The sequence below is a fragment of the Bos mutus genome, chromosome 14, assembly GCF_027580195.1.
Source record: "Bos mutus isolate GX-2022 chromosome 14, NWIPB_WYAK_1.1, whole genome shotgun sequence".
NCBI lineage: Eukaryota > Metazoa > Chordata > Mammalia > Artiodactyla > Bovidae > Bos > Bos mutus.
This window is the reverse complement of record NC_091630.1, coordinates 68,704,429-68,730,145: the sequence shown is the minus strand read 5'-3', so window position 1 is coordinate 68,730,145 and position 25,717 is coordinate 68,704,429. Positions and strand designations below refer to the sequence as shown.

Sequence of the window (25,717 nt, the reverse complement as noted above, 5' to 3'; positions counted from 1 at the left end):
GGCCTTTCCCAGTGGACACCTGCCACAGCATTGCCTGCGGTGCTTGTTCAGCTTTTCCTGGTGGTCTAGCTGGTCCCACTGGTGGCCTGGCGGCTTCGATGGGCGTGCTTCACTTGTAGTTGGCTCCCTGCTCACCCTCTGACCCGCAGGAGCTTTTATGCTGAGCTCAGGGGCTTGTCCCTGGGGTCTGCACGCCCACCACGGCTTCTCCCGGGAGCTGTGCTGTGCTCACATGATTCTGAGAGGAGCCCTCCTGCTGGGGCCTACGGGTCGCCTGCCCCCACCATCTCCCCTCTTCCCGAGTATCTTTAGGTAGCCATGACATGAGGGTCTCTGATGGCCGGGGCTTGTGGCGTCTGGGGGTGTTGTGATGTTTCCACTATGTCACGTGTCCCTGGCTTGGGCCGCCCTCCAGTGTCTCTCAGCTCGGCCATGTCCAGGTACTGGGGCCCCTTCATGACATGCATGCAAGCGTGAGTGTCCTAGGGCTCCCCAGAGGGTCACGGGCAACTGCTGTGAGATCCAGAGGTGAAGAGGGGCTGCAGCTGCAGGGACAGGGAGGCTCGAGCGAGGCGGACAGTGGCCCTAGGTCCTAGGGCCGGTGACGGGCCTGCGTGGTGGCAGGGGGAGCTGGAGAGACAGCGTGGGGTCCAGGGCCAGCGCCCTCCCACCCTGCGCGGGGCTCAGCGAGGGACAGGCTATGAGTGGAGTCCTGGGAAGGGCCGGCTCTAGTGTGCGGAGAGCCGAGTGCCGGCCAGCAGCGCTTCCAAGGAGGGTGAGGGCAAAGACCCCAAGCGAGATCACCAGGCAGGATGTGATGCGAGGCCTTGCGAAGGCGTGCAGCCCTCTGCTGCCAGAGGCCAGGCAGCCAGGCTTTTGATCGGGGCCTCGGCGAGACCTGTCCTGCCGAGAGGACAGCAACTGGCGGCAGCTGCCGGGCTCTTGGGGGTGTGGTAGTGGGGTGCACTCTGGGTTGGCCCCCACGCCCCTGGTGATGGGGTTTGAGCCACAGACACCAGGGCACAGAGGAGGGGTTGTGGTGAGGGGGCTGTGTGGGCAGCGGGGCTGACGGGCAGGCCCACAGTGGAGGAGGGAGCCCCAGGAGGTGCCCCCCGGGGTGTTCTCTAGGAGCCAGTGAGCCAGGTGGGGCCTCGACTTCCTGAGTTCCTCCCAGAGGACTCGGGGCGCAGGTTCTGCTACCCCAGCTTCCTTCCCTTCCCTCTTGCCCGTGTTGGGAGAGGACAGGGATGGGCGGACTGGACTTCACATGCACAGCGGGCTGGAGCTGGGGTGTTGGTGGGCCAGAGAGAGAGAAGGATGCCCGGAGCGAGGGGCGGTGGAGGGGTGGCAGTGGAGGGGCGGCTGCGGCGGGGCCAGGCCCTCCCCACCCTCGCCAGTGTCAGGCCCAGGGCCTGAGCGACAGCCCAGCCTGTAGGATGACACCGGGGAGCAAGGATCGGGGCAGCTGAGCTGGCCGACCCTGGACCCCGGGCCTGTGCCTAGCACGCTGAGCTCTGCACTCGGAGGGGGCCACTAAGGCCCAGTGATACCTGCTTTTTGTAGCTAACACGCAAAACACCAATGTCTTCAGCTAAAATGGATTTTTAAAAGTGTCATTTTATGGAGAATTTTACTTTCTATCTTGTTGTTTATTAGGCTCTTAAAGGGAAAGCTTGTAATGCATCCATTGATCGCAGCACCGATTGAATAGATGAGAGCTCATAAAACAGCCCCGCTTCTTAGGCAGCCGCCGCGCTCACGCTGGGGGCAGTTAGTGCCCCCCACCTCCAGTGTCGCTGGCCAGGGCACCCCCGAGTCACTTCTGCTCGGGGCTGGGGAGAGACGGGGCTGCGGTCCCTGGGGAAGGAGCAGGGCCCTCAGGTGTGTCCCGCACCCCCACACCCAGTTCCCCCCCCCAGCGCTCAGTCTGCGCCCTGGCCCACCAGCCCTCTCGGGGCCGTCCTTGCTGTGACCCACCAGGGTCCTCAGGCCTCAGCTCCCACCCAGGCCGCAGCCCCCAGCCACTGTGACCAGGTGCGTCCTGGGAAGCCCAGCCATCACCTCGGCCCTGCCGCAAGGTGGCCAGAGCTCGGCGGGCAGGTGGGCACACTCGGGAGGAGGGTCTTAGAAGGCCAGATGGCCCCAGTCGCCCTGAGACCCGCACCGTCCATCCGTCTGTCCACTGAGTTCCTGGCCCCCCTGCCCCGCCACCCCACCTGGGCCCTTGTCCCCAGCATGTTCCGTCAGCACCTGTGGGACTGGCTGCCTGTGTGCCGGCCGGCCCAGCCCGTGGGGCGCCGGGCGTCAGCGTTTCCGCGGAAAGCCCGCTTAAGCAGTTTGCAGCCGTCACGGTGGCGGCGCCAAACCTGACCTACTTGGGATTCGCTGCGCGGCCGCGCGGCGCCCTTCTGCTGACGGCGCACTCCTCGCTTGCTCAAGCTGTGTGGAACCCGCTCCACGTCCTGAAAACTGCTTCCCCGCTTGTTTTCTCTGCTCCCTGCAGGCTGCCCACCTCCTGGCCCGCCACGCTGAACCAAAGGCCTCTCCTGGTGTGGGTGCCCACACGTCCCAGCTCCCGCCCACCGAGGCCGCCCCACATTTCTCTTACTGGCCCCCTGGCAGACCCCAGGGTGGGAGACTCTGGTGGTCCCCAAGCCTCCCTCCTGGTGTGCGCTCACCCTGCACGAGTCCCTGGAGCCCCACTCGCCAGCACAGCCCTGTCCCAGGTGCTTGCTCCCAGGTGTGACTGGGCCCTGTATAGGGTCAGGGGAGGCTTCCCAAGGCCCCGACATCCGAGCTTGGGCTCAGGGCAGGACTCAGGTGACGGCAGAGGCCCAGCACGTGCACAGGCCCTGCGCAAGGGTGATCAGCAGGTGGTGGGGCAGTGGTGGGCCCCACAGCAGAGCAGGGAGTGCTGCCAGCGGGGGCGGGGTGACGGGAGAGGAACTGACGGGACGGTGCGGCGGGGACCCCGCCAGGGAGCGGCAGTGAAGGCAGGGCCCCAGACTGCCTTTGGGGTGAGAGAGGAGGCCGGCTCAGGGAGGCAGGGTCCTCGGTGACTGGGGTCTCCAGGAGGAGGCAGGGGACGCAGACTGTGGGTACTGGGAAGAACGTGCCAGCAAGACCCCTCTGTGCTGAGAGGCCTTCCTGTGCGAAAGCAGCCCTTAGTTCCACCAGCAGCTCCCTGTCCAGGTGTGGGCCCCTTGGCCTGGCCCTGGCCCTGTCCTCAGGGGCTCCCCACCCTCTCTGGGTGCACAGGACCCACCCTTGCCAGGCTGCCTTAGGACTGGGTGCTGAGAGGCCATGGCATCCTCAGCACTGGGTTTGCTGGAGCCAGGCTCCTTCAGCTCCCGTGTGCTCCTGCGGTCCTGGCCGGGCAGTGGCAGCCAAGGCAGTATATGTGTCAAGACTGGAGGTAGGCACAGCTCCAGGACAGAGCTTGTCCTGCCCTGGGCATCCTGGAGGCTGGGGCCGCTTCCAGAGTCTCCAGGGCCAGGCCGGCTTTCTGCCCCTCACCTCCCTGCACGCTCAGAGGGAGCCACTCTGCGCCTTCAGGCAACACAGCCCCACAGGCTGCCTGTCGCCAGCCCGGGGCCTGGGGTGCACTCACTGTGCATCAGGTCCTGTCAGTGGGCGGGCGAGCTACGTGTGCACGCGTTTTTGGGAGCCCGTCTGCCTGCGGTTCTTTGGGTGCACACCTGTGCCCCAGGCTGCCAGGCCACTAGCAAGGATGCCTGGGTGGGCCCATCTCAGCCGTGCAGCTCGAGAAGTAGACTGCGACAGGCGCCCTGCACGCATTACTGGGCCTGCACCAACCTGCTTGGGCAGTGGCCAGGGAGCGTGCAGGGAGCCCAGGGGGACTCTGGCAGAGTGGGCTCGGCGCTGCTGGGGGGGGGGGTTGCCCTGCAGGGTGGGCTCGGCACTGCTTGGTGGGGGGGCCTGCAGACCCAGCAGAGGACATACCACAGTCATCCCGGCTCTTGGGAGAGCCTTCCTGTCCTGCCCAGACTGATGTCCTGGCTCTCAGGGTCCTGCTTCCCTGGGACTGTCCTCTTGCTTCCTGGGCACAGCAGCTGAGGGGGCCTTGGAGGGCAGAGCCCCTGGGAGCTCCTGGACAGCCTCGGGCCTGGAACATTTCAGCTGCTCCCTGGGCAGTGGACACGTGGATCGCTTTTCTTTTTAAACCTACTTTTGTGGTGTGTGTGTCTTTCTCCCCATTACCAGCTCTCTTCATTTAAAATGTTATCTCCCCCCGCCCTGTCCTTTGTGGCCCCCCGGGGGGGCGCCCAGGAGAAGCCCAGCCCTCACCCCAGTGTAGTCAAGGTTATGGTGATAAATCCTGGGGCATTGTCACTTCTATTCGGAGTAAATTGGCTGGCCGCTTTCGGGCTGAAGGAAAGATAATTTGCTGTAGTATTTCAAATGGATTAGAAATGGATTTGAAGGGAAAGTTCATGCCTCCCATTACAAAGGCGAGAAAGAGGACTATCTTAAGGCACGGTTCCCTCCCTGGCCTTCATTATCCACGCTTAATACCTTTCCTATTTTCCAGCGTTAATGAAATTTCCTGGCGGCATGGGCCTGCCGGACGGATGGGAGAAGGCTTTAGGTCTGAGGCTCCTGTTGTAGAAAAGGAATTACAGGCCCTTGCCGCGAGGGCAGGAGTCGCTCCCCGGGTCCTTGGCCCTGCTATTATCTCATTAATTTTATCCCCTCTTCTCAATACAGCTCGTTTCCAAAGGCTGTCCTCTCCATTAGGGTAACAATTTACTGGAGTGCCGTGACACCCACAGCAGTGAAAGGCTACGAGGCGTTTGGGGTGAGCACCCCCAGCCCAGTGTTCCAGCCCCCGCCTGCCCCGGTGTCTGCTGGCCGCAGGCCCAGAGTCAGCGGGCCCAGTGGGTGAGGGCAGGCAGAGAGGGCCGTGCGGCTGCCAGCTGGGCCGAGGCTCATGGGTACAGGGCCCTCCCCGAGTTCTTGGGGGCGCCCACCTCCCCCCGGTGGCCCCAGGGTGCCATCTGGGGACGCGGCTCCTTCCAGCCTGGCTCCCAGGCTCCAGCCCTGCCGCAGCCCTGCACCCGGGCACGTGGGTCCTCGGGCCCAGGTGTGCACATGGGCTGTGAACACGGAGAGGAGGCCTGCTGCGCCCCGGCCCTGCCCCGAGGCCCGCGGCAGAGCCCAGGAGCAGGTCTTCTCTCTGGAAAAAGGGGCCGGGTTGGTTGGTCACGCTCATCCATAAGAATAGTCATTCCCAGGCCCTCCAGCCTCCACCCGCTGGGCCTGCCAGGGCTGGGCCGCCGTGTGCTGCTGGGATCCATAGCTTCGCCTGCGTGGCTGCCTCTGGGGGTGGTATCCTGTCCAGCCTTAGCCCGGAGTATGTGGCCAAGTAGGGGGCGCTTCCTCACCCCCTGGAGGGCTGGTCTCAGGTCTCCGTGGCTCTGCTTCCTCCCCCCACTGTCTCAGGGGCATCGTGCAGCCTGTGTCTCTCATTTCATGGGGGCCAGCACTGTGGACGGAGGGAAGGTGGGGGAGGGGTGCCCCAGCGAGGCGAGGACGGCTGAGGGCCGTGTTCCGGCGAGTGCGTCCTGGCGTCTGGGAGCACAGCCTGTTGCGGGGGCGCTGGGGGTGGTGCCCTGATGGTGACCCCCCATGCTGCCCCCGGCCCAGGGCACGTTGATGGAAGGGCAGCTGCCTTGTGGGCAGGAGGCCCCTGAGGGCTCCGGGCAGTGCAGGGCTGGGGCTGCGGGCACCTCTCAGCCTTCAGCTGGGGGCTGTGGTGACCGCTGGCTGGGCTCCACTCACCGTGAGGGTCGGGACTCAGGCCAGGCTGAGCCTTTGAGCAGTGTCCAGGATGCCTACAGGGGCTCCAGAGCTCCCAAGGCTGACGGGCTTCTTCAGTGAGGGTGGGACCCCCAGCCCCACCCCTCCTCAGCCCCTCCCCGCCTTGGAGGAGCCCAGGAGACACGTCAGGCGCCCACTGGGCATGCAGATGCCCCGAGCCCAAGGTGGGAGACCTGGGTCCCGGGGTCTGGGGAGGGCCTGGGGTCTGGCTATCTCCCCAGCGCTCGGCTGGGCCAGGGAGTGGGCAGCGGAGTCCCTCTGGCACAGCCAGGGTGGGCAGGGCTGCCAAGGACCCTTGTTGGGGTCACTCCCTCCAAGACTGGTGTTTGTGAACCTGAATTCTAATTAAGGGACACTGGGTCAAGCGCTTTCGGGAGGCCTGCTCGGCGCTTCCCGCCTGAGGCTGCAGCTTCAGGTCCCGGCACGCCCGGCTGCTCAGCGCAGCCCGCAGCCCGCAGGTGGGGAGCCAGGCCAGTGGTGGGCCACCTGTGGGGCCTGCTCTGCACTCCAGACCCAGGTCGGGGCCTCCCCACCGTGTGGTCCCTGGTTTGCCAAAGGAGAGTGTTCTGCCACCCCAGTGGAGCTGGGGTTTGTAGGCTCCTGGGGAAGGGGCTTCAGGGCATGGGAGCCTCAGCAGGAGGTGCTGGGGAGCCCAGGACTCCCGGACGGCCCGGAGCTGCGGCTGGTGGCCTTGCCTGCCGGCAGCTGCCCTCCTCACACCCCACCCCGCTGCGGCAGAGGTGACGCTGTCAGACGGGCACTCCCCTGCCCAGCTCTGCCAGCAGCCCAGATGTGCCCTGAGCTAAGAGAGAACTGCGCTCAATTTGCATAAGTAGGTGTCTGCTAAGACACGCGGAAGGTCAAGGCCAAGTTGCTCTGGGGTCCTGAGCCCCTCCCGTGGCAGCTCAAGGAGCAGCCACCAGGGCAGCTGCAGGACCACCTCTGTGGGACCTGAGTTGGGGGGTGTGGCCCCTGTCTGCTGTGGCCAGGGGGTCTGTAGGGGACTTCTGACCCGTCTGCCCTTGGATTGGCCTGGGCCTGCACTCAGGTGACCCCACAGGCAGCCCAGGCCTTTACCAGCCCTTGACTTTGAGGGACTCCAGTTTTGCCCCCAGATAGCTTCCCTGGGTTGGGGGTCCGTGAGGCTGTTCCTTCCTGGTCGCGATGCCAGGCGCTCCATGCGGAGGAGCGGAGGGCGGGCAGAGGCCCTTGCTGACCGCACAGCACGGCCGTCCCAGAGCCAGGGCGCACCAGGGGTGGTGTCCAGGAGGCATCCCGGATACCGGTGACCCTCAGGGCCGCCTTAGTGCTGGCACTGAGGGCTTTCCCCCAACAAAGGCACCCCAGCTCAGAGGTGGGGTTAACGGTGCCACCTCCTGGGCCTGCGGATGGTGGGGGACAGAGATCTTCTGACCACCCCAGGGCTGAGCTGACGGTCCTTCCTGTCTCTGCAGGTCCCTGGCGCTGAACACCCTGCGTCCGGCCACGGGTGGGAGAGCCCAGACCGGCTCCCCTCGATGGCGGAGCAAAGGCTACCGCTGCATCGGGGGCGTCCTCTACAAGGTGTCAGCCAACAAGCTCTCCAAGACCTGCAGCCGGCTCGGCGGGGATGGAGGCGGCAGGCCCCTGCTGCGCACAGGTGAGGCCCCTGCTCTTGCGAGGGCGCCCTGGCGTCCTGGAACTGCCCCCGCCAAGGCAGCAGCGGCAGGAAGGCCCCCAGGGCACCCTGGCTGCACCCGCCTTGCGCTTGGCTAAGCCTCCTCCGATTTTCCATATTTTGCTCCTGGACAAAGGAGATGAGCCAGGTATGGTAAACACGACCCAGCGAGTGAACACCTGGGGCCACCATGCCTGATGGCATTGGCGACGCCTCCCAACTGTGTCCCGAGGCGCCGCCACCCCCACAGGCACCCCCGCGGCCCGGGGAGACAGGCCGCGGAGAAGGAAATGCTTCAGATTCGCTTATTGTACAAATTAACTAGAAAAGTATTTTGGTTTCAGTCCAATTTTACTCCTTTCCTTTTCTGTCAAAAAAAAGGTGGGGTTTGCAGGGGCTGTGGGGATTGCACAGGCCCAGCTACCCCCAGTCCTTAGCCTGACCACCCCAGAAGGGCAGAAGGGAGAAGAGCCCAGCTCAGGAAGTAGGTGGGGCGCAGGGCCAGCTGGCGCAAGAGACAGTGGAGAACTCCCCAGAACTTCCTCTCTGCCAGGACAGGCGCAGGGAGCTGGGGCCCAGGGCTCTGCTCCCCCACGCACCCTGCCCCCGCCCTCTGCCCGGTGGAGCCACAGGTGCAGGCCCGCCTCTGACGCCCTTGCTGGCGCATGTGATCTGTGGGCCCCACATACAGCTCTGGATGTCTCAGAGCTCCCCTCTGTCCTCCCCAAACCTGGGGTCCGCACAGGGCTCAGCCAGGCGGTGTGCCCGGGGCCCTTCCACACGACCCCACGAGGGCCGTGGAGCGACCAGGCCTCTCTGTGGGCCTTGCTCTCTGCCCCCTCGGTCTGGGCGCTGGGGGCTGTCCTGACTCTTGACAGAATCCCAGGCTGCACGTGAGGCTGATCCTGAATGGACTGGTGGGCTGTGGGGGCCCCGTGATCTGGGCTGCTCCGTGCCCCAGGGCGCCCACCGGCGGGAGGAAGACGCGGGTTTGCCCCCTCATAGTCCAGCGGTCCTGTCAGGGCCATTCGCCGGGTGCAGGGCCTGAGTCTGAGGCTGCTGCTGCCTTGGGGTGTGGTCAGGGCAGGCGGGGGCCTGCCTTCAGGGGGTGGGGGTACATCCCCCCTCCCCTGGGGGCCCCTCCGCCTAGGCTGGCAGCAGCTGGAGGAGTAGCCACACTTCTTTCTGGGGATCTCCACGCTGAGTGCTGAGCTCCGCACAACCTGCCTCCCCTGCAGAGCTGCGGGGGGATCCTGGCCTTCCCACCCTTCTTCCCTGGCCCCCCAGCCACTGGGCCTATGGTGAGAACAGAGGCCGCCTCCCTCCCCACCTGCCCCTGCGGGCCTCCGCTGACCATGCCCTGCTGACCAGTTGGCTGGGGCAGCCCCCCACCTCCACGCGGGGGCAGGGAGGTGGGGTTTGGTGCACAGACCACAGGGCAGCCTGTCCCGGGGACACAAGGCCGGCCAGACAGCACCAGCCGCCTGGACCCCCGCCCGGTGGCCAGCTCCTGGCTGTAAGGAGAGTAGATTGCTCCCAGCTGTAGGAATGCCCATAGGCTAGCAGCTCACTTAGATGAGTAATAATTAAAGAAATAAATTTTCTCCTCTGGTGTCAACAGAACTGTGACTTCAGCAAGAAAGTGCAGCCCTCCTTGGGGGGCGCGGGGGCTCCACCCTACCTCCTGGCTGCAGGCCTCTCAGCACAGCCTCAGCCCGTCGGGGTGCCCACCATCCCAGGCTTTGTGGGGAAGAGCCGTGCCCTGCCCGTCTCTCAGCTCCAGGGGCAGGGCCTTCTAGTAGGCACACCTCACTTCCCCAGGACCGAAACCAAGCACTTCCTCCTGGTCTCAGTCTGCCTGCCTGCAGGACCCAGCCCTGGGCCCCCTCCCTATAGGCTTCGGCCCGGATGGGTCAGCCCTAAGTGCCTTCAATGCCCTGCAGTAGAGCAGACCCCGAGTCTCCCTGCCCCAGCCCCCTTACTCAGCCTGTGCTGCAGGACTGGCTCCCAGGCTTGTTCTGAGCCCCAGGCCCCAGGCGTAGGCTGTGGGGAGCAGTTTCTCTGCCGCCAGCCTGCCGCTGCGGGCCCTGGGCAAGCAGGGGGGTCTCTGCGCCTCACCTGTGACCTGTGACCTGTCGCCTCCTCCCTGGGTGCTGCAGGGTCACGCAGAGCTGCACATGAGAGGGGGTCCCCCCGGGTGGCCAGTCTACCCTTGTGCATCCAAGGCCCTGCCCCACGGCCTCTGCTGCTCCTGGACGCCTCTTCCCCAGGGTGGCACGTTCCAGGGCAGCGTGGCCAGGCGGGGGCTGTGGGAGCTGGCGGTGCTTGCCCCTCTGTGCCCTCAGACCCCAGGGTCCTCAACTGGGGGGTGAGCCCCTGCCTGGGCGGGAGGGGGTGGGCGGCCTTGCTGCGCTATTTTGGGAAGACCCCTAGGAAGTGCAAGTTCTCCAGAAGGCTCAGCCCTCCTGCTTCGAAGTTGCCAGGGTTTTCAGCTGAACTTTTTAGCGCCTCTCAAGCCAGCTATTTTATGTGCATTTTTTAACACTGCAAAGCATTTGAAAAGGTGCTTCCTCCTGTTCCTGTAAAAATTCCTACCAAGGCCTACACTGGCATTTTTTAAGAGCCACAGTGGAAAGAGAACTAAACCTAAGCACCCCCCAGAGGCCAGACCTGGGGCTGTTCTGACGGCAGACTGACGACAACATCCCTGGGGGGTAGATGCTGCCCCAGGGTCACTGGCAGCCTGGCTGAGGCCGGGAAGCCGCGCTCACTGACCGCTATCAGATTGCACTGTCACCCTCAGGCTAGCAGGCGGGGGCCACCACGTGCCGTCTGGACTGACCTCCCCTGCCACTGGACGATGGGTGTCCCCTGCCTGGAAACCAGATTCCAGTACAGCCTGGAGCTGCCCCAAGACCCCTCGCCCCCAGCCTCCCAGCTCTGGGCCCCCCTCTCCTTTCCGTGTCGTGCCCCCCATTCAACCCTGTAACTCGGTCCCCCGGGCCTGGACCCCCGCAGGAGCAGCCTCCCTCCCAGGAGTTCCCCTGGAGGAGACTGGGGCTCGGAGGAGCGCCCCAGCGCGGCAATGCAGGCGCTGCCCAGAGGGCTAGGCCGGCACATGCCTGGGGTGGCGCTGGGCGCCCTGCAGCAAGCCAGGGGCAGGGCCCTCCAGGTGGTGAGGGGGCCACCTGCCCCACGGCCGCCTCCAGGCCAGGCATCTTGGGGACGTCCCTTTTTAAACCAGGAATGCTTTGTCATCGCCTCAGGTCCCTAGAATTTCTGAGTGATGTCAGTTGTGCCTCCTGCCGCGACTCCATTTCAGCAGCTGCCTGTGGGAAACTTGATCTGGTCTGGGGAGGGTCACGTGTGTGTTGAGGAACTGTGGCTGTCCCGAGCGGCTCTCACCCTGCCTGCCCGCCTCGGTCCTGGGGACTGCCCGGGTATGTAAATGGCAGGCGGGAGCTGCGTGTCAGGCTGGACGCCCCCTCTGCAGGCGAGCCTGGCCATGTGTCCACCTGCCTTCCTGTCACCACAGACTCCCCTTCGGGCCACAGTCAGTGACCTCAGAGAGGCCCTGCTTGGTCTGCACACTTGGGGTTTTGAGGAGTGTCTTACAGGATACCAACACAGTTTTAGGAGCTGGGTGCCTGCCAGGGCCTTGGAGCCGCGTGAGGCAGGCCAGCCCACAGCCTGCTCCTCAGGCCATCTGGGAGTCTGGTTTCCAGGCAGGGGACACCCATCTTCTGGTGGGTTTCAGCATTTGTGGAGGATTTCAGCATTTGCGGCCGTATACTTCTCAGCTTCTGTTTCACAGTGCTTTAAACAAGCCGTTCTTAGCTGCTGCAAAACCGAGTGGCATTCCCAGACCCTACTCAGGTCCCACGTCCCTGGGCTCTGCTCCAAGCAGAGGGAGGTAGCAGGGAGGCCCCGCCACCCCGTTCCTGTGACCACCCGCTCTGAGGCAGGACCACTGGCCAGACACCAGGGTGGCCTCTGCCTGATCCCCTTGGCTTCCGCCCTGCCCTGGCCCGGGTGGCCTGGCTGGTGAGCAGGGGGAGGGCAGAGCCCCGGGCGGGCGGTGGGCCTGGCGTGACCCAGCCCCTCCTCCCACAGGCCGCTTGGACCCTGCCAGCAGCTGCAGCCGCTCCCTGGCCAGGTATGTGCCTCGGGGTTGGGGGGCTCCCCGGCCTCCCTGCCTGCAGGGGCTCACGGCTCTCTCCCTGCCCCCAGCCGGGCCGTGCAGCGCAGCCTGGCCATCGTGCGGCAGGCGCGGCAGCGGCGGCGGCGGCGGAAGGAGGAGTACTGCATGTACTACAACCGCTTCGGCCGGTGCAACCGCGGCGAGCGCTGCCCCTACGTCCACGACCCCGAGAAGGTGGCTGTGTGCACCAGGTGCGTCCCCCACCCCCAGGCGGGTGCGGGGCGGCGGGGGGTGGCGGGGGGCCACGGCTGCCCTGGGCTCCCGCCCCTCAGACCCGCCCTGTGTGCGCAGGTTTGTCCGGGGCACCTGCAAGAAGACGGACGGGACCTGTCCCTTCTCCCACCACGTCTCCAAGGAGAAGGTGAGCTTCCCCCGTGCCTGCGGGCCGGAGCAGCCCCAAGGCTGCCCCCCTCCACCCTGCTCGGCCCGCCTGGGCCCCTCTGCCATCCCCTACACGCCCAGCGCCCCTCCCAAGTGCGCCAGGGGGGGCCGGCCGTGGGAGAGGGAGGCGCACAGCTGGGCTTCCCCCAGCGCGGGCGGCTGGGCAGCTGAGGTCAGGGGTCCCTGCTGGCTGTGGGAGTCCTGCCGGCCCCAAGGGGGGGTCGCTGCGGGCCCGGGGAGGCGCTGCTGCCAAAGCTTTTCCCCTTGAGGAACTTGGGAAGAATCAGCATTTTCTCCCTAATAGAGCTTCGAAACTCTGTTGTGAGCAATTTGGAAATTCACGTCGAGTTTCGGGTTCATTAGCTCCGGCTTTGGAGCCGGCGCAGGCTCTGAGCTGTCTGAGGCGGACGCCCCGCACCAGCGCCCTGAATTAATGTTATTGTTATTTGTGTGGACGTGGTGGGTGCAAACAAGGTTAATTGAAATGAGAATGCAGTTTCCTCTTGATAGCGGCGCTGACAGCTAGGAGGAGTTCCGTTTGGTGCAAGAGTTGGCTTTATTATCCCTTTTTATTAGCGCTAATTTGGGCCCTGTATCAAAACGCACATTAAGGGAATTGTCTGCAGCCGCAGCTCTGCCAGCCCCAGGCCGGCCGCTCCCCTCTGCGCTGCAGTTAAAAGACAATTAAAAATAAACTCTCCTCGCTAAATCACCCTTTGTTTCTCTGCTTCCTCCCTCCTTCCCTCCTCGGCTAGTCATACCCCCCACTCTCCAACCCCCCCACACACACCCCCACTTCCTGCCAGAAAAGTGAAGCCCCCCGTGTGTCCTCTGGAGGCAGGAGAGCGCTCGGTGGGTGCAGTGGGCACCACATGGACAGGGCAGGCAGGGCTGACAGCGCAGGGAGAGCCTGGGATAGGCAGGCGGCGTGAGACCCGCAGGGCCACAGCTGTGTGAGCTCCTGGCAGGGTTCCCCCCTAGGAGGCTGGCCTGCAGGGGGCAGGGCTCACCCCAAGGGCCCCAAGTGCAGAGGTTGGTGTGGGCAAGAGACACAACCTCCCCTCTCTGCCTCCACTGGCCCTCAGGCCTCGCTTCCCTGCTGCCCACCTGTGTCCCCCACCAGGTCTCCCCGGGCCGGCCTGCCCTCTGCCAGGCCCCTACGGTGCCCACCCACAGTCAGTGCCAGCAGAGCCCCTGCAAGGGCTGCTCCGAGTCAGGTCTCCAGCTCACGGACGCTGCCGGTGCCCACGTGCCGGGCAGCTGGAAAGCCTGCTGGGTGTCAGGTCCTGTAGGCCGTCACCCTGCTGGGGCACCCGCACGCTGCCCCCCTTCTCCTCTGCCCTGCTTTTCTAGGTGCCGGCGCCTCCAGGCCGTGCCCCCCCGCCTGCCCCCGCCCCGAAAGTCCCGCAGCCCAGACCAGGCAGGCTCGGGGCAGGTGGTGGACTTGGGGACAGCACATCTGGGCCTGAGCTGTCCTGCTGGCTGAGTCCCCATCTCTGTCCTCACGTGATCGAAGGCCTGAGCGGCGTCGCCCCCGGGGAGGCTGGGGGTCTCACTTTGGGGTGGGCCAGTCTCTCTGTGGCTCACGCCTGGTGATGGAGCCCTGGGTGGGCCCCTCGGGTCCTGGTGCCCCTGCCTGTGAGGTGGGACAAGGAGGGAGGCTGGGGGCACTGCCCTGGGCCTCACTGCCTCCCGCCCTGCAGATGCCTGTCTGCTCCTACTTCCTGAAGGGCATCTGCAGCAACAGCAGCTGCCCCTACAGCCATGTGTACGTGTCCCGAAAGGCGGAGGTCTGCACCGACTTCCTGAAAGGCTACTGCCCTCTGGGTGCCAAGGTAAGGGGCATGGGGTGGAGGGGCACTGGGGGTGAGGAGCTGGCCCGGGGGCCAGGCCCACCCTGCTTTGCGGGCCTGTCCTCCCCACCTGCCCATCGACAGCTGACAGCTGACACCCCTGTGGGCTGGGGTGGGCCCCCTGGGCAGCGGGTCCTGGTGCCCTAGAGGGAGCCTCCTCACCAGCCCAGGGGCCTCAGCAAAGCCCGCTGCCTCGTCCGCAGATGCTCGTGAGTGACCACCCTGCCTCAGGGCTTGTGGGCTGACCTGGGGGAGCAGGGCTGGCCCTGAGCCCGGGGAGCGCGTGTCTCTGCAGGCCAGCTCCCTATTCCGGGCTGGGCTTCACCCTGTGGGGAGCACGATGGGAGCACAGCCGCTCCCCTGCTGGCCTGTGCACAGCACTCTGGGGCCCCCCGCGGAGGCCCCTCTTGCAGAGGTGGGGCCCGGCTGGTGACTCCAGAGCAGCCCAGGTGGGGTGAGGTGGGGGCGCAGGACCCCCATGGAGGCTGTGGGTGATTATTGTAAAAAATTCCAATGTAAATGAAAATATCAAGGCGATATTTAAGTTCTGCTTCTATTAGTGGAAGTGCTTACTGCGTGTGTTTCAGCGTGTGGGCGCTGCGTGGCTGCCACATGATGGATAGCGGCTTGTAATTATAGATGGGAAAAGCGCTGAGCAGGCCGGATCCAGCAGGGGCAGAGGCAGCAGCCTGGGCCGGCAAGGGTTAATTTTATTCTCTAAATAATATAGAAAGTGCTGAGTCGTCACCTTGCTCCTGAAGTGGAAGTCCTCAGATGGGCCCCAGAGAGTTTATAATATTCCACTGAATCAAGTGGAATTGTTAACCTTGCTTCATAAAGCGCTGGCTTGTTAAAGACACATGTCCCCTTTTCTTGTGAATGATTTAAGCTGGAGTAGATCCGTGTCCTTCACCTTTTCAGGGCCACGTGCTGCTCCTGGGTCTGGGGCTCACTGGTCAGCCTCTCTCATCTCCTCAGTTTGTCCCTCCGGACTCTCAAGATACTCGGGGACACGGCCAGCCTCCGTGAGCCGCCGGATGTCACAGCGACCGCCTCATGCTTGCTCCGCCACTCCTGGTGCTGGTGGTGGGCTCCCCTGATGGCTTGCTGTTGAATCCGCACGCGTGTCGGGGAGACACCGAGGGCGGGTGTTCCAGCACTGCCCTCCGCCCCGGCCAGCCTGCTCAGGTGTCTATGGCGCTGTCGCCCGGCACGCCCACCAGACTTGCGCTGCTCACACATCCCCAGGGTGCTTTCTGGCCGGAGGTCCAGCCCTGCCTGGGCCTGGAGCACCGCGCCTCCTGCCCCTCCTGGCGCAGAGCAGACCCGAGCGTGGGTATCATCTGCAGCCACCTCTGTAGCGACAGCGACTCCCCTGCCCTTATGGTGCCTGGCCCGCTCTCCACGACTTCCTTCTCTCTCTGTCCTCCACCGTGTCAGCGGCCCACCCCCGCCGCCTCCTGACGCACAGAAGTGCCTTGTCCTCTGGACGTCTTTCTTGGAAGTCACAGACAGTGTCTCTGTATCAGTTCAGTTCAGTCGCTGAATCGTGTCTGACTTTTTGCGACCCCGTGGAATGCAGCATGCCAGGCTTCCCTGTCCATCACCAGCTCCCAGAGCTTACTCAAACTCACGTCCATCGAGTCGGTGATGCCATCCAACCATCTCATCCTCTGTCGTCATCCCCTTCTCCCCCTGCCTTTAGTTTTTCCCAGCATCAGAGTCTTTTCTAATCTTCACAGCTTTACTGAGATAGAACTCATATCCCATACAAATCACCCATTTAAGTGCACAATACTATGGGTTTTGGCACATTACATTTTTAATTTTTTAATTTTAGCAGAATTTGCCATTTTTAAGTGTATAATTCAGTGGTATTAATTACATTGACAATATTATACAACCACCACTATCTGTTTCCAAAACTTTTTCATCCCCCCAAACAGAATCTCTAAACAGTTGGCAATGACTCCCTGTTCCCCTCCTCACCACCTCCTGACAGCCACAAATCAACATTTTGTCTCCATGAATGTGCCTATTCTAGGTATTTAACATAGGTGGAATCTTATAGCTATTTGCCCAAATCTTTTTTGTATCAGTTGAGATAATCATGTGGGTTTTTTCCCCTTCATTCTATTAAGGTAGTCAATCAGACATACTGACCACATCGATCAATCACAAATATACTGATTGATTTTTGGATGTTGAACCATCTTTGCATTCTGAGAATAAATCCCACTGGATCATAGTCTATAATCTTTTTAATATGCCACTAGTCCAGTTTTGTAGTATTTTGTTGAGGATTTTGACATCTGTATCCATAATAATATTGATCTGTAATTTCCTTTTCTTGTAGTATCTCTGTATGCTTTTGGAACCAAGGTAAGGCTAGCCTTGTAGATTGTTTTGGCTGTTGTGTGTTAGGAAGTATTCTCTCATCTTCTGTGTTTTTGGAGGAATTTGAAAAGAATAGGTGTTAATTCTTTACATGTTTAGTAGGATTCACCTGTTGAAACCATCTAGTCTCGGGCTTTTCTTGATTGGGAGGTTTTATGATTACTGATTCAATCTCTGTACTATACAGCTGACCCTTGAATACCACCCCCCCCAACACAGTAAGAAATCTGCGTGTAACTTTACAGTCAGCCCACCACATGCCCTGTTTGCATGCCAGCAGCTCCTGGTGTGCAGTCAGTGCCGACTGCAGCCTGGGCTCTTGGCTGTTACACTAGTCCGGGTCTTACCTGGGCCCCTGGCTGTTACACTCGTCCGGGTCTTACCTGGGCTCTTGGCTGTTACACTCGTCCGGGTCTTACCTGGGCTCTTGGCTGTTACACTCGTCCGGGTCTTACCTGGGCACTTGGCTGTTACACTCGTCCGGGTCTTACCTGGGCTCTTGGCTGTTACACTCGTCCGGGTCTTACCTGGGCTCTTGGCTGTTACACTCGTCCGGGTCTTACCTGGGCTCTTGGCTGTTACACTCGTCCGGGTCTTACCTGGGCTCCTGGCTGTTACACTCGTCCGGGTCTTACCTGGGCTCCTGGCTGTTACACTCGTCCGGGTCTTACCTGGGCTCTTGGCTGTTAAACTAGTCCGGGTCTCATTTAACAGTCCCAGGTTGTTGTTGTTCAGTAGCTCAGGCGTGTCTGACTCTTCGCGACCCCATGGACTACAGCATGCCAGGCTTCCCTGTCCATCACTATCTCCTGGAGCTTGTTCAAACTGATGTGCGTTGAGTCAGTGATACCATCCAGCCAACTCATCCTCTGTCACCTCCTTCTCCTCCTGCCTTCAGTCTTTCCCAGCATCAGGGCCTTTTCCAATGAGTTGGCTCTTGGCATCAGGTGGCCTAAATACTGGGGCTTCAGTTTCAACATGAGTCCTTCCAGTGAATATTCAGGCTTGATTTTCTTTATTATTGATTGGTTTGATCGCCCTGCAGCCCAAGGGACTCTCAAGAGTCTTTTCCAGCACCACAGTTCAAAAGCATCAGTTCTTCAGTACTCAGCCTCGTGGTCCAACTCTCACATCCATACATGACTCCTGGAAAAACCACAGCTTTGACTACAGGGACCTTTGTCGGTTATTTGAGCTTTGGGATAAGTCATAACAAGGAAGCAGATTTCTTCACTTTTTTCTTCCTTGTGGTTATTTTAGCTGTTCTTGCCCCTTTATCCTTCCAGAAATGTATTTTAAATTCCAGGTAAGGTTTTTAGAGTTGGAATTTGGATTCGGGTTGACTTGAATCTGTGCCTTAGTTTGGTGAGAACTGGTCTCACCAGTCTCTACAGTGAATCTCCTGTGTATGATCAATGCGCTGTCTCTAGTGACACAGACTCTCCTTTGATGTCATTTGATAAAATTTTTGCTTGTCTTATCTCTGTTAAGTTTATTTCTCTCACATTTATTATTATTATAAAAAGCTTGTTTTTAAATGTTATTTTCTTACTGTTCATTGGTAACGGACATACGATTTTTAATACTGATTTTGTTTCCAGCAGTCTTGCTAAATTATATTAGTAATTGTAATAATTCATCCATGGGACTTAGTCTTTTGGGTTTTTCTACATAAACAATCATATCTTTTGCAAATAATGACCGTATTTTCTTCCTTTGAGTTTCTTTTTCTGCCCTGCCTATAAGCCCAGTAAGATAGTAACTCATAGCTGTGGGCTTCCAGCTGCACCCCTTGGTGAATGATGATGATGGTTTCGTGAAGGTTCTGTATTAAGCTAAGGAAGCTTCCTTCTATTGCTAATCTGCTAAACGTTTGTTGATTCTGACTTCCATGATGCTCTTCTTTCTTGCCTCTCAAGGTGATCACATGGTTCCTTTCTCTTAGGTTGCTAATGTGCTGATTTCTATTCCCTGGTTTTCTAACGTTAAACTAACCTTGCATTCCTGAGATAAACTCAGCTTGGTCCTAACATGGTCTTTTTACACATTTCAGGACTCATTTTTTACACATTTCAGTTTATTTATGATTTGTGTAGAACGTGAGTCATTGTTCATGCAATTGGCCTAAAGGTTGTTTGATCATCTCGCTGTGGTCAGGTTCCAGGTTTAAGACCCCTCTGGCTGCGTAGACTGAGCTGAGTGTTCTCTGCTGTCCTCTTCTGTGGGCTGGTTCATGGGAGGTTGGGTAGTGCATTCTTGAATAGCTGGTAGAACCACCGTGAAACCCTGGGCTGGCGCTTGCCTTGTTTAACTACTGATTCAAATTCCTTTATGGTCTATATTCATTCAGATTTAATGTCAGATTTTGGCAGTTTTTCTAGAATTTGTAGATTTTGTCTGTGTTTTCAAATTTATTGGCATAAAATTTGTTCATTGTGTCCCCTTCTGCAGCACCAGCAGTTAACGGCACTTCTGTCATTCCTAATATTGTTTATATGTTCCTTTTCTCTCTATGTCCTTCTCTCTGCTTTCTTTGTTTTTCTGTTTTCCTCTGACTTTGAGGTGTTTCGTCTTTGCTAATGTAAGACTCCGAGGCTGAGGGCTTTGCTCCAAGCGCTCCTTTAGCTCCAGTCCATCAACTTTGATGAGTTGTTTTAGTGTTGTCATTTGGTTTTAAATATCACCTAGTTTCTGTTGCGTCTTGACTGACTGACGCATTATTTAGCACTAACTTTCTTTATTTCCAGGCTTCCCTAGTAGCTCAGATGGTAAAGCATCTGCCTGTAATGCAAGAGACCCGGGTTCGATCCTTGTGTCGGGAAGATACACTGGAGAAGGAAATGGCAATCCACTCCAGTTTTCTTGCCGGGGAATTCCATGAACAGAGGAGCCTGGCAGTCTATAATCCCAGGAATTTTCCTTACTTCCAGCTCTGCGGGGCACATGGGGCAGGGGCAGGGGTGTGGGGTTTGCTTTTTCCTCGGCAGCCTTGCACTAAGGATGGCGGGGGCTGAGGTCTGAGACCAGCCCTGCACCCAGTAGACGTTCCTCCATCATTTCACCTGCTCAGGAGTTCTTGGATGATTTCAGAAGGTTCTTTACGTTTGAGCCTAGATTTGGGTTGCTCTGGGAGGACGGTCAGTTCAGACCAGCTATCTCTAGTCCCACAGTCAACCGGATGTGAGCTGCATGTGGGATTTCACAGTTTCTAGTGCCGCTGTAAGAAAGTGAGATAGAAACAGCTGGAACGAGTGTACGTGACCCAGTGGCTCACAGATGTCAGCGTGCAGTCCCAGAGGAAACCGAGGTGCTGCCTTTTACCGGGTCCCTCTGTGCCAGGTCCCGCCTCCCGTGTGTTGCTCCTGTTGAGCCGCCTGGGCTCAGAGCAGCGGCGGGGCTCATGGCCACCATGGGACGGCACAGAGACAGCACCCCCCGGCCACCTCTCTGCACCCAGCCCAGGGTGGGCTCTCCACACAGAGGGCCTGCCCATCCCTCTGCCTGCCCAGGAGAGCCCGCTGCAGCATATACCACCGAGGGGACCACTGGGATTCAGGGCAGAGGGCCCTTGACTCTGGGGCTGGAGGAGCAGGCGTTGGGGAGCAGGGCTGGGTCTCCCCAGCACAGGGAGGGGTAGCCGTCCAGGTGCAGGGGTGCTACCTGCCTGTCTTCACACCAGCCCCGGGCACCAGTGTGAAGGGCCTCTAGTTCCTGGGTGGCAAGTGAGGGCCAGGTGTGGGAACAAGAATGGGGTCAGTGCCCAGATCCTGCTCACAGAATGGGCACAGGCTCCGTGGGGTCCTCGGCCAGCCTTGTCCTGTGTGCTGGGAGCCAGGCCGACATCTGGGGCTCTGAGGACACGTGCCCAGTGGGGGTGACGGGTCCAGAAGGAAGTGGTCTCAAGGCTGTTGCCATGACACTTCCAGTGGCTGTGCCAGGGGGCACCCTCGAGCTGCTCAGGCACCAGGGCTGGTTTTAAACTTGACTCTGGGTGTTCTTGCCTGGAGATCCCATGGACAGAGGAGCCTGGCGGGCTACAGTCCATGGGCTCGCACAGAGTCAGACACAATGGAGCTGACTGAGTGCACACGGGGTGGTTTTGGGGCTCTGCTTGCAGGGGTTTCCTTCTGGGTCTCTTTCTAGCATGTCACCTGTCACCTGGTCAGCATGAGGGTGGCTTCCTCCTCCTGGGTGGGGCCCACTGAGCTAGTTCTTGGGGGTGGGAGAATAGGCCCCTTCCTCTAGGAGGACCAGGCAAGAAGCAGGCACACGGTAGGGCTACAGTTCCTGCCTGGGGGCAGGGGGCCATGGAGAGGCGGGCCTTGGGTCCAGGCTCTGTGCTCCCTGTGGGCCTGGTGGGCAGAGCTGAGGCCATCTGTTGCCCCGACTTGCCTGACAGTGCACCCTCCGTGGGGTGCCCCCCACCCTGGTCCTCTGCCAGGACAGGTGGGCTGCAGTCAGGAGGAGGAGGTAGCTCCCTGGGAATCCGCACCCCAGTCTCAGTCCAGGCCCAGGGCCAGGCTGGGTGGTGCTGGTACAACCAGGGAAGTGCCCTTGACCCTCAGACTGACCCTTCCTATCTTTGAGATGGGTAGGGGTGAGCGCCCTGGGGCCTCTCTGGCCTGAGGACCTCAGACCCCCAACAGGAACCCTTCCGCGTGAGCCCCACTGGGCGAAGCAGGCAGGCCCCCTGCGTGGTGCTGCGGTCTCCACCGGCTCACCCAGCTGTGCCCTCCTCCCGCAGTGCAAGAAGAAGCACACGCTGCTGTGCCCTGACTTCTCCCGCCAGGGCGTGTGCCCCCGCGGTGCCCAGTGCCAGCTGCCCCACCGCAACCCGAAGCGCCTGGGCCGGCGAGCAGCCACCCCCACAGCCCCGGAGCCTGGCAACACGCCCCCCAGGAGCAGGGCTTCTACCAGCCACGGGCCCAGGTGACGGGGACTGTGGGTGCGGCATGTGTAAGCTTGGGGTGGGGGCAGGAGGGAGCCCTGCATCCCCGCCCAGCTCTGGGGGCTTCATACCCCCCAAAAAACCTCTGTCCAAAGTTGGTGAAGTGACCTCCAGAGGTGCCCCACCCCCGGTCCTCAGGCTGGACGAGTGGAGAGCATCCCTGACCCACCCCAATCTCCAGGGGCAGGGGAGGTCCTAAGTGACGCTCGTGGCTGGGCCCCGCGGTGTGCTCCCCTGCCTGCGCGTGTGGGAACCCGTGTGGACGGGGAAGGCTCCAGGAGGTGAGGACAGCATCAGCGTGCAGCTGCTGGAGGCCCTTAAGTGTCACCAGGCTGTCCTTGGCCCACAGGCCCGCCTTGACCTGCGTGGCGGTGCCTGATAGTTGCTGGGCAGGGATGGGTGGGGGTGGACGGATGGTGTGCAGATGGTGGGCCAGCACCCTCTGGACCCCGCCTGCCCCACGCCGCCCGCCTCACACCCCGCTCCCCTCCCGTTCCTACAGGAAGCCCTCGGCCGCCCTGCGCCCCGCCAGACGGATGTCCAGCCCCCCCAGCTCCATGGCTGCTGGCTCGACCTCACCCCCCTCCTCCGCACGGGTGTTAGCTGCGGCCTCCCCCTCCCCCTCCTCCCCCTCCCCCCCCTCCTCCTCCTCCTCTTCCCCCTCCCCCTCCTCTCCCTGCCCCCCCCCTGCCTCCCTGTCCTTGGAGCCAGAGGAGCTGTGTCTGCAGGCGGCTGAGGCCTCAGCGGGAGCTGGCTCCGGTGGCCTCTCCAAGCTGCCCTCCTTCATCGCCCTGCAGTCCTCGCCCAGCCCTGGAGGCCAGCCCAGGGCCCAGGCCCCCAGGAGCGCCTCCTCCAAGGACTCAGGTAGGCAGCCCAGCTCTGGCGGCGCGCACCTCAGGCCTGTGGGTCAGCCTGGGGGGCCTGCTGGTCCCAGGGAGCCGGCGGCACGGTCTCTGGCATGGCAGGTGCGCGCCTGCAGGCCCACAGGTCGGGCGCGAGGTGCGGGCGCAGAGCACCGCTCACAGACCGCCCAGCCGAGGGCTGATTTAATTAGAAAGCACCCATTTCTGTTAATTTGTTCTGGAAGATCACCGCACACTCCTGGAGAGAACAGATGTTTCCTCTCCCCCGATGAACATTTGGGGCTTGGTAAATGGCTCCACTCAGCCTTGTTTAGGAGAGAAAAGAGGATTTTATGGCTGCAAACGACCCTTTCTGTAAACATTTTACAGCTCTCTGCGCGTTTGAGTGACGATAAACCCCACGCAGCTCGGCGGGCTGCAAATTTGCGACCATACGGCTATCATTTTATTGTCATATTTCACGGTCGTAACATTAATGGGAGATGCTTGCCGCAGCCTCTTCTCCCAGCTCTGCTGAGCGAGCTCGCACGCTGCCTGCTCAGCCCCCGAGCCAGGGGCGCCAAGCTGCGGCCAGGCCCTCCATGGGCAGGACACCCTGAGGGCGGGAGGAAGGAGCAGATAGCCCCAAGCCACCAGTGTTTTAATTTTGTTTTTAATTACGATGAGAAGCCCTGCAACCAGCCCTAGAATCAGAGGAAGCAGGGGCGGGGGAGTGGTGACTGTCCCGTCCTTCCCTGCTCAGGCCTTGCCGGCTTCCTGGGGGCCTGAGGGGCCCGGGGCTCTGGCTGGCTGAGCAGGTGACTGGGGTCCTCAGCCCTGCAGTGGGATCCCAGGAGGAGTCGCGAGCTTGCAGGGGGCACGTGGACAGTGCTGGCCTGTGGGCAGCTGGTTTGCCGGCCTATGAGGCCACCAGGAGTGTCCTTGGTGAGGAGAGGCACCGGGGTGCCCAGTGGGGGTGGGGCCCAGGGCGGCAGCCTCTCCCACCCCAGCCCAGCAGCCCTGGCTGGTCCCTGGGGCCTCGGGGCCCCCAGCAGCTGCTCGCACACACCCTGGGTTTCCGTGTGGAAGGCGCCGTCTGGCAGCGCCAGACACCTGTCCCTGCGTGAGCCTGAGCAGTGTGTGCGAGCCGCCGGCACCCGGTGCTCAGGGCTCAGCTGCAGGCTGCGGGGCTCCCGTGGCGCAGCCCACTGCCCAGGGCCAGGCCTGGACCTGCTCCACGCGGGACCCCGGGCCGTTGGGTGGTGTCCCAGCCCCTCCCAGTTTCGAGCAACCCCTGACCCAGAGGCCTTGAGGGAGCCCTCCTGTGCCTGACCTTTGGCCTTCTTGGAACAGGGAAGTCGCTGCACATCAAGCCGCGTCTGTGAGGGTCCAGGGGGCCAGCCCACGCCTACCTCAGCCCCGTCCCAAGAGGAAGGAGGCTCCACCCGCCACCGCCCCGGATGAGGGGCCGCCTGCCACGGAGCGCCCCCAGGGGTGGCAGGGCTGTCCCCCTGCCCGCCTGGCTTTCAGCCCTGTGTGACCAGTGCCCACGCCTGGCTCCCCTCAGGCTGGGCTCCACCACTTCCCCACCCCTGGGCCTTCAGCCTTGCCCTGAGAGGTGCCTGGCAGGGCTCCCCCGTGCGATGTCTGCCCTGTCCTCCCACAGGCCTCCTGAGACTGCCGGGCGGGCCTCCCTGGCGGGTACTTTGTGTTCAGCAATAAAGGTTCTGTCCTGTGTCTGCTTGGCTGTCCTGACCGTTGCTGCTGCTGCCTGGCCTGCTGAGCACAGCGCAGGTGGATGCACAGGGCCTAGGGGTCCCAGAGCCTCCCCTGGGATGCGACTCCAGGGGGACCTGGAGGCCTGAGGTTGAGGGGAAGGTGAGGGGTACGCCCCAGAGCCTCCTCCAGGGCCCCCCCAACCTGCCCACCTGGCCCGGCCTCTGGGTAGGGATGTGGGCCCCTTCCCTGCCGCCCCAGGGTGGCTCAGGGCTGAGGCCACCTGTCCCCCATGGCCAGGCCAGTGTGCTTTATGGTTGGGAGAGGCCTGGGCAGGCCCTGGGGACTGGAGGCAACAGGCTGGGGCCAGAGGGCCTCCCCCAAGCAGATCTCTCCTCCAGAACCCCTTCCCCGGGCCTCTCAGGAGAGCAGCTGGGCCAGAGTAGGCCTGGGGACAGGCCAGGGCTGCCGGACAGAGGGGACAGCTCATCGCCCCCTGAGCTGTCTCCAGTCCCAGGGCACCTGGGCAAGCTGGCTGAGAGTCATGACCTCAGCCCGGGGCCCTGACAGGATGCAGCCCTGGCTGGTAGCCCCCCACTGCCAAGGCCTGGAGTGGAGCCGGGCCGCTCAGGGTATCTGCCCCTCACCCCCAGGCAAGTGAGGTGTGCTCCCTTTGAGCACCTGCCCGCAGCCACACTCCTAGGGTGCCCCTGCCCCCGCCTGCCTCCATCCCCGCCAGTCAGTCGGCTGCAGCAGGGACCTGTGCCACAAACCACCCTGTAGGCGGGGGCTACAGGTAGCCCTCGGGCTCCCCTGCCCACAGCCCCACACGACTCCTGCAGTTGACCACAGGGGAGTCGGCTGTGTGGCTGCTCGTCTTCCCGCTGCTTCTTCCGGCCCCAGTGGGAAGAGCGCTGTCCAGCTCTGGCTGACAGGGGCAGCCCAGGCCTCTGAACGCACTGCCTCCTTGAGGGTCCCTCTGACCGAAGAAGGCCCCTTGGCCCTCCCTGGCTCCAGACGAGGCGAGGTCCCACAGATGACGAGAGCCAGGTGGGGTTGTGGAGAGGGGCCCGCCTGGCCTCAGCGTGCAGGGGCCCGCTGTCCAGCAGGGCAGGGGTCCTGGCCTCAGCGTGCGGGGGCCCGCTGTCCAGCAGGGCAGGGGTCCCGGCCTCAGCATGCGGGGGCCCGCTGTCCAGCAGAGCTGGGCTCCTGGCCTCAGCGTGCGGGGGCCCGCTGTCCAGCAGAGCAGGGCTCCCACTGTCCTGTGCCGATCGCTGGCACCTCCGCCCGGGGCCCCGAGCCCTGTCTCTGGGGCCTGATCTGTGCTAGTTCAGCAGGCTGCTGGACACCGGACTCAGACCTGACTGCGAAGAATGGGCCCACAGCCCAGCAGGAAGCTGAGTGCCGACAGTGAGGAACCTGCAGAGCAGGGGCAGCAGCCTGCCTGGCCGGGTGCCCTGGGCCAGGGCTGAGCCCCCTGCCCAGCTCCTCCTCCTGGCCTAGGCTGGCAGGAGGAGCAGGCACCGGGGTGCAGCCTGGGGGCCACCGAGGCCTCCCCCACCTCCTGCCTAGGCTGTCCTTGATGCCCACGGTCAGCTCCACCACAGAGGGACAGAAGGACCTCTGACGACGGGAGGACCGAGGTTCGAGTCTCCCTCCCCCGCCTGGAGAGACGGGAGACCGAGGGAGACTCGGGTGTTTGTTTCTCCCATCCGATTGACCTCCCTGCTCTTCCCTCCATAGTAAAGGAGGGGACCCCAGACTGTGAGACAGACACCAGCTGGACAGGAGGTGGGCAGGTGTTTCCATTACGCGAGGCGCTCCCGACAGACCAGTGGGTGCTGGGCCCCTCCTGTTGGGCACCCAGCACCTGGCCGGGAC

The 25,717-nt window shown here is 62.0% G+C and overlaps 1 protein-coding gene across 2 annotated transcripts in view; it reads left to right on the top strand.

Annotated features, from left to right (window-relative positions):
* Positions 1-23,701, top strand: part of ZC3H3 (zinc finger CCCH-type containing 3) — a 63,094-nt gene extending 39,393 nt beyond the window's left edge. The window contains exons 5-12 of one of the 2 annotated variants that reach the window (XM_070382491.1): positions 7,296-7,480; positions 11,612-11,654; positions 11,729-11,890; positions 11,991-12,060; positions 13,784-13,915; positions 21,075-21,259; positions 21,781-22,142; positions 23,474-23,701. In XM_070382491.1, coding sequence (XP_070238592.1) covers positions 7,296-7,480; positions 11,612-11,654; positions 11,729-11,890; positions 11,991-12,060; positions 13,784-13,915; positions 21,075-21,259; positions 21,781-22,142; positions 23,474-23,505 — 1,171 coding nt within the window. In that variant the 3' untranslated portion in view covers positions 23,506-23,701. Of the gene's footprint in view, positions 1-7,295; positions 7,481-11,611; positions 11,655-11,728; positions 11,891-11,990; positions 12,061-13,203; positions 13,753-13,783; positions 13,916-21,074; positions 21,260-21,780; positions 22,143-23,473 lie in introns of those variants that run through there. The other variant, XM_070382492.1, reaches the window with a different exon arrangement.
* The last annotated feature ends 2,016 nt before the right edge of the window (positions 23,702-25,717 follow it).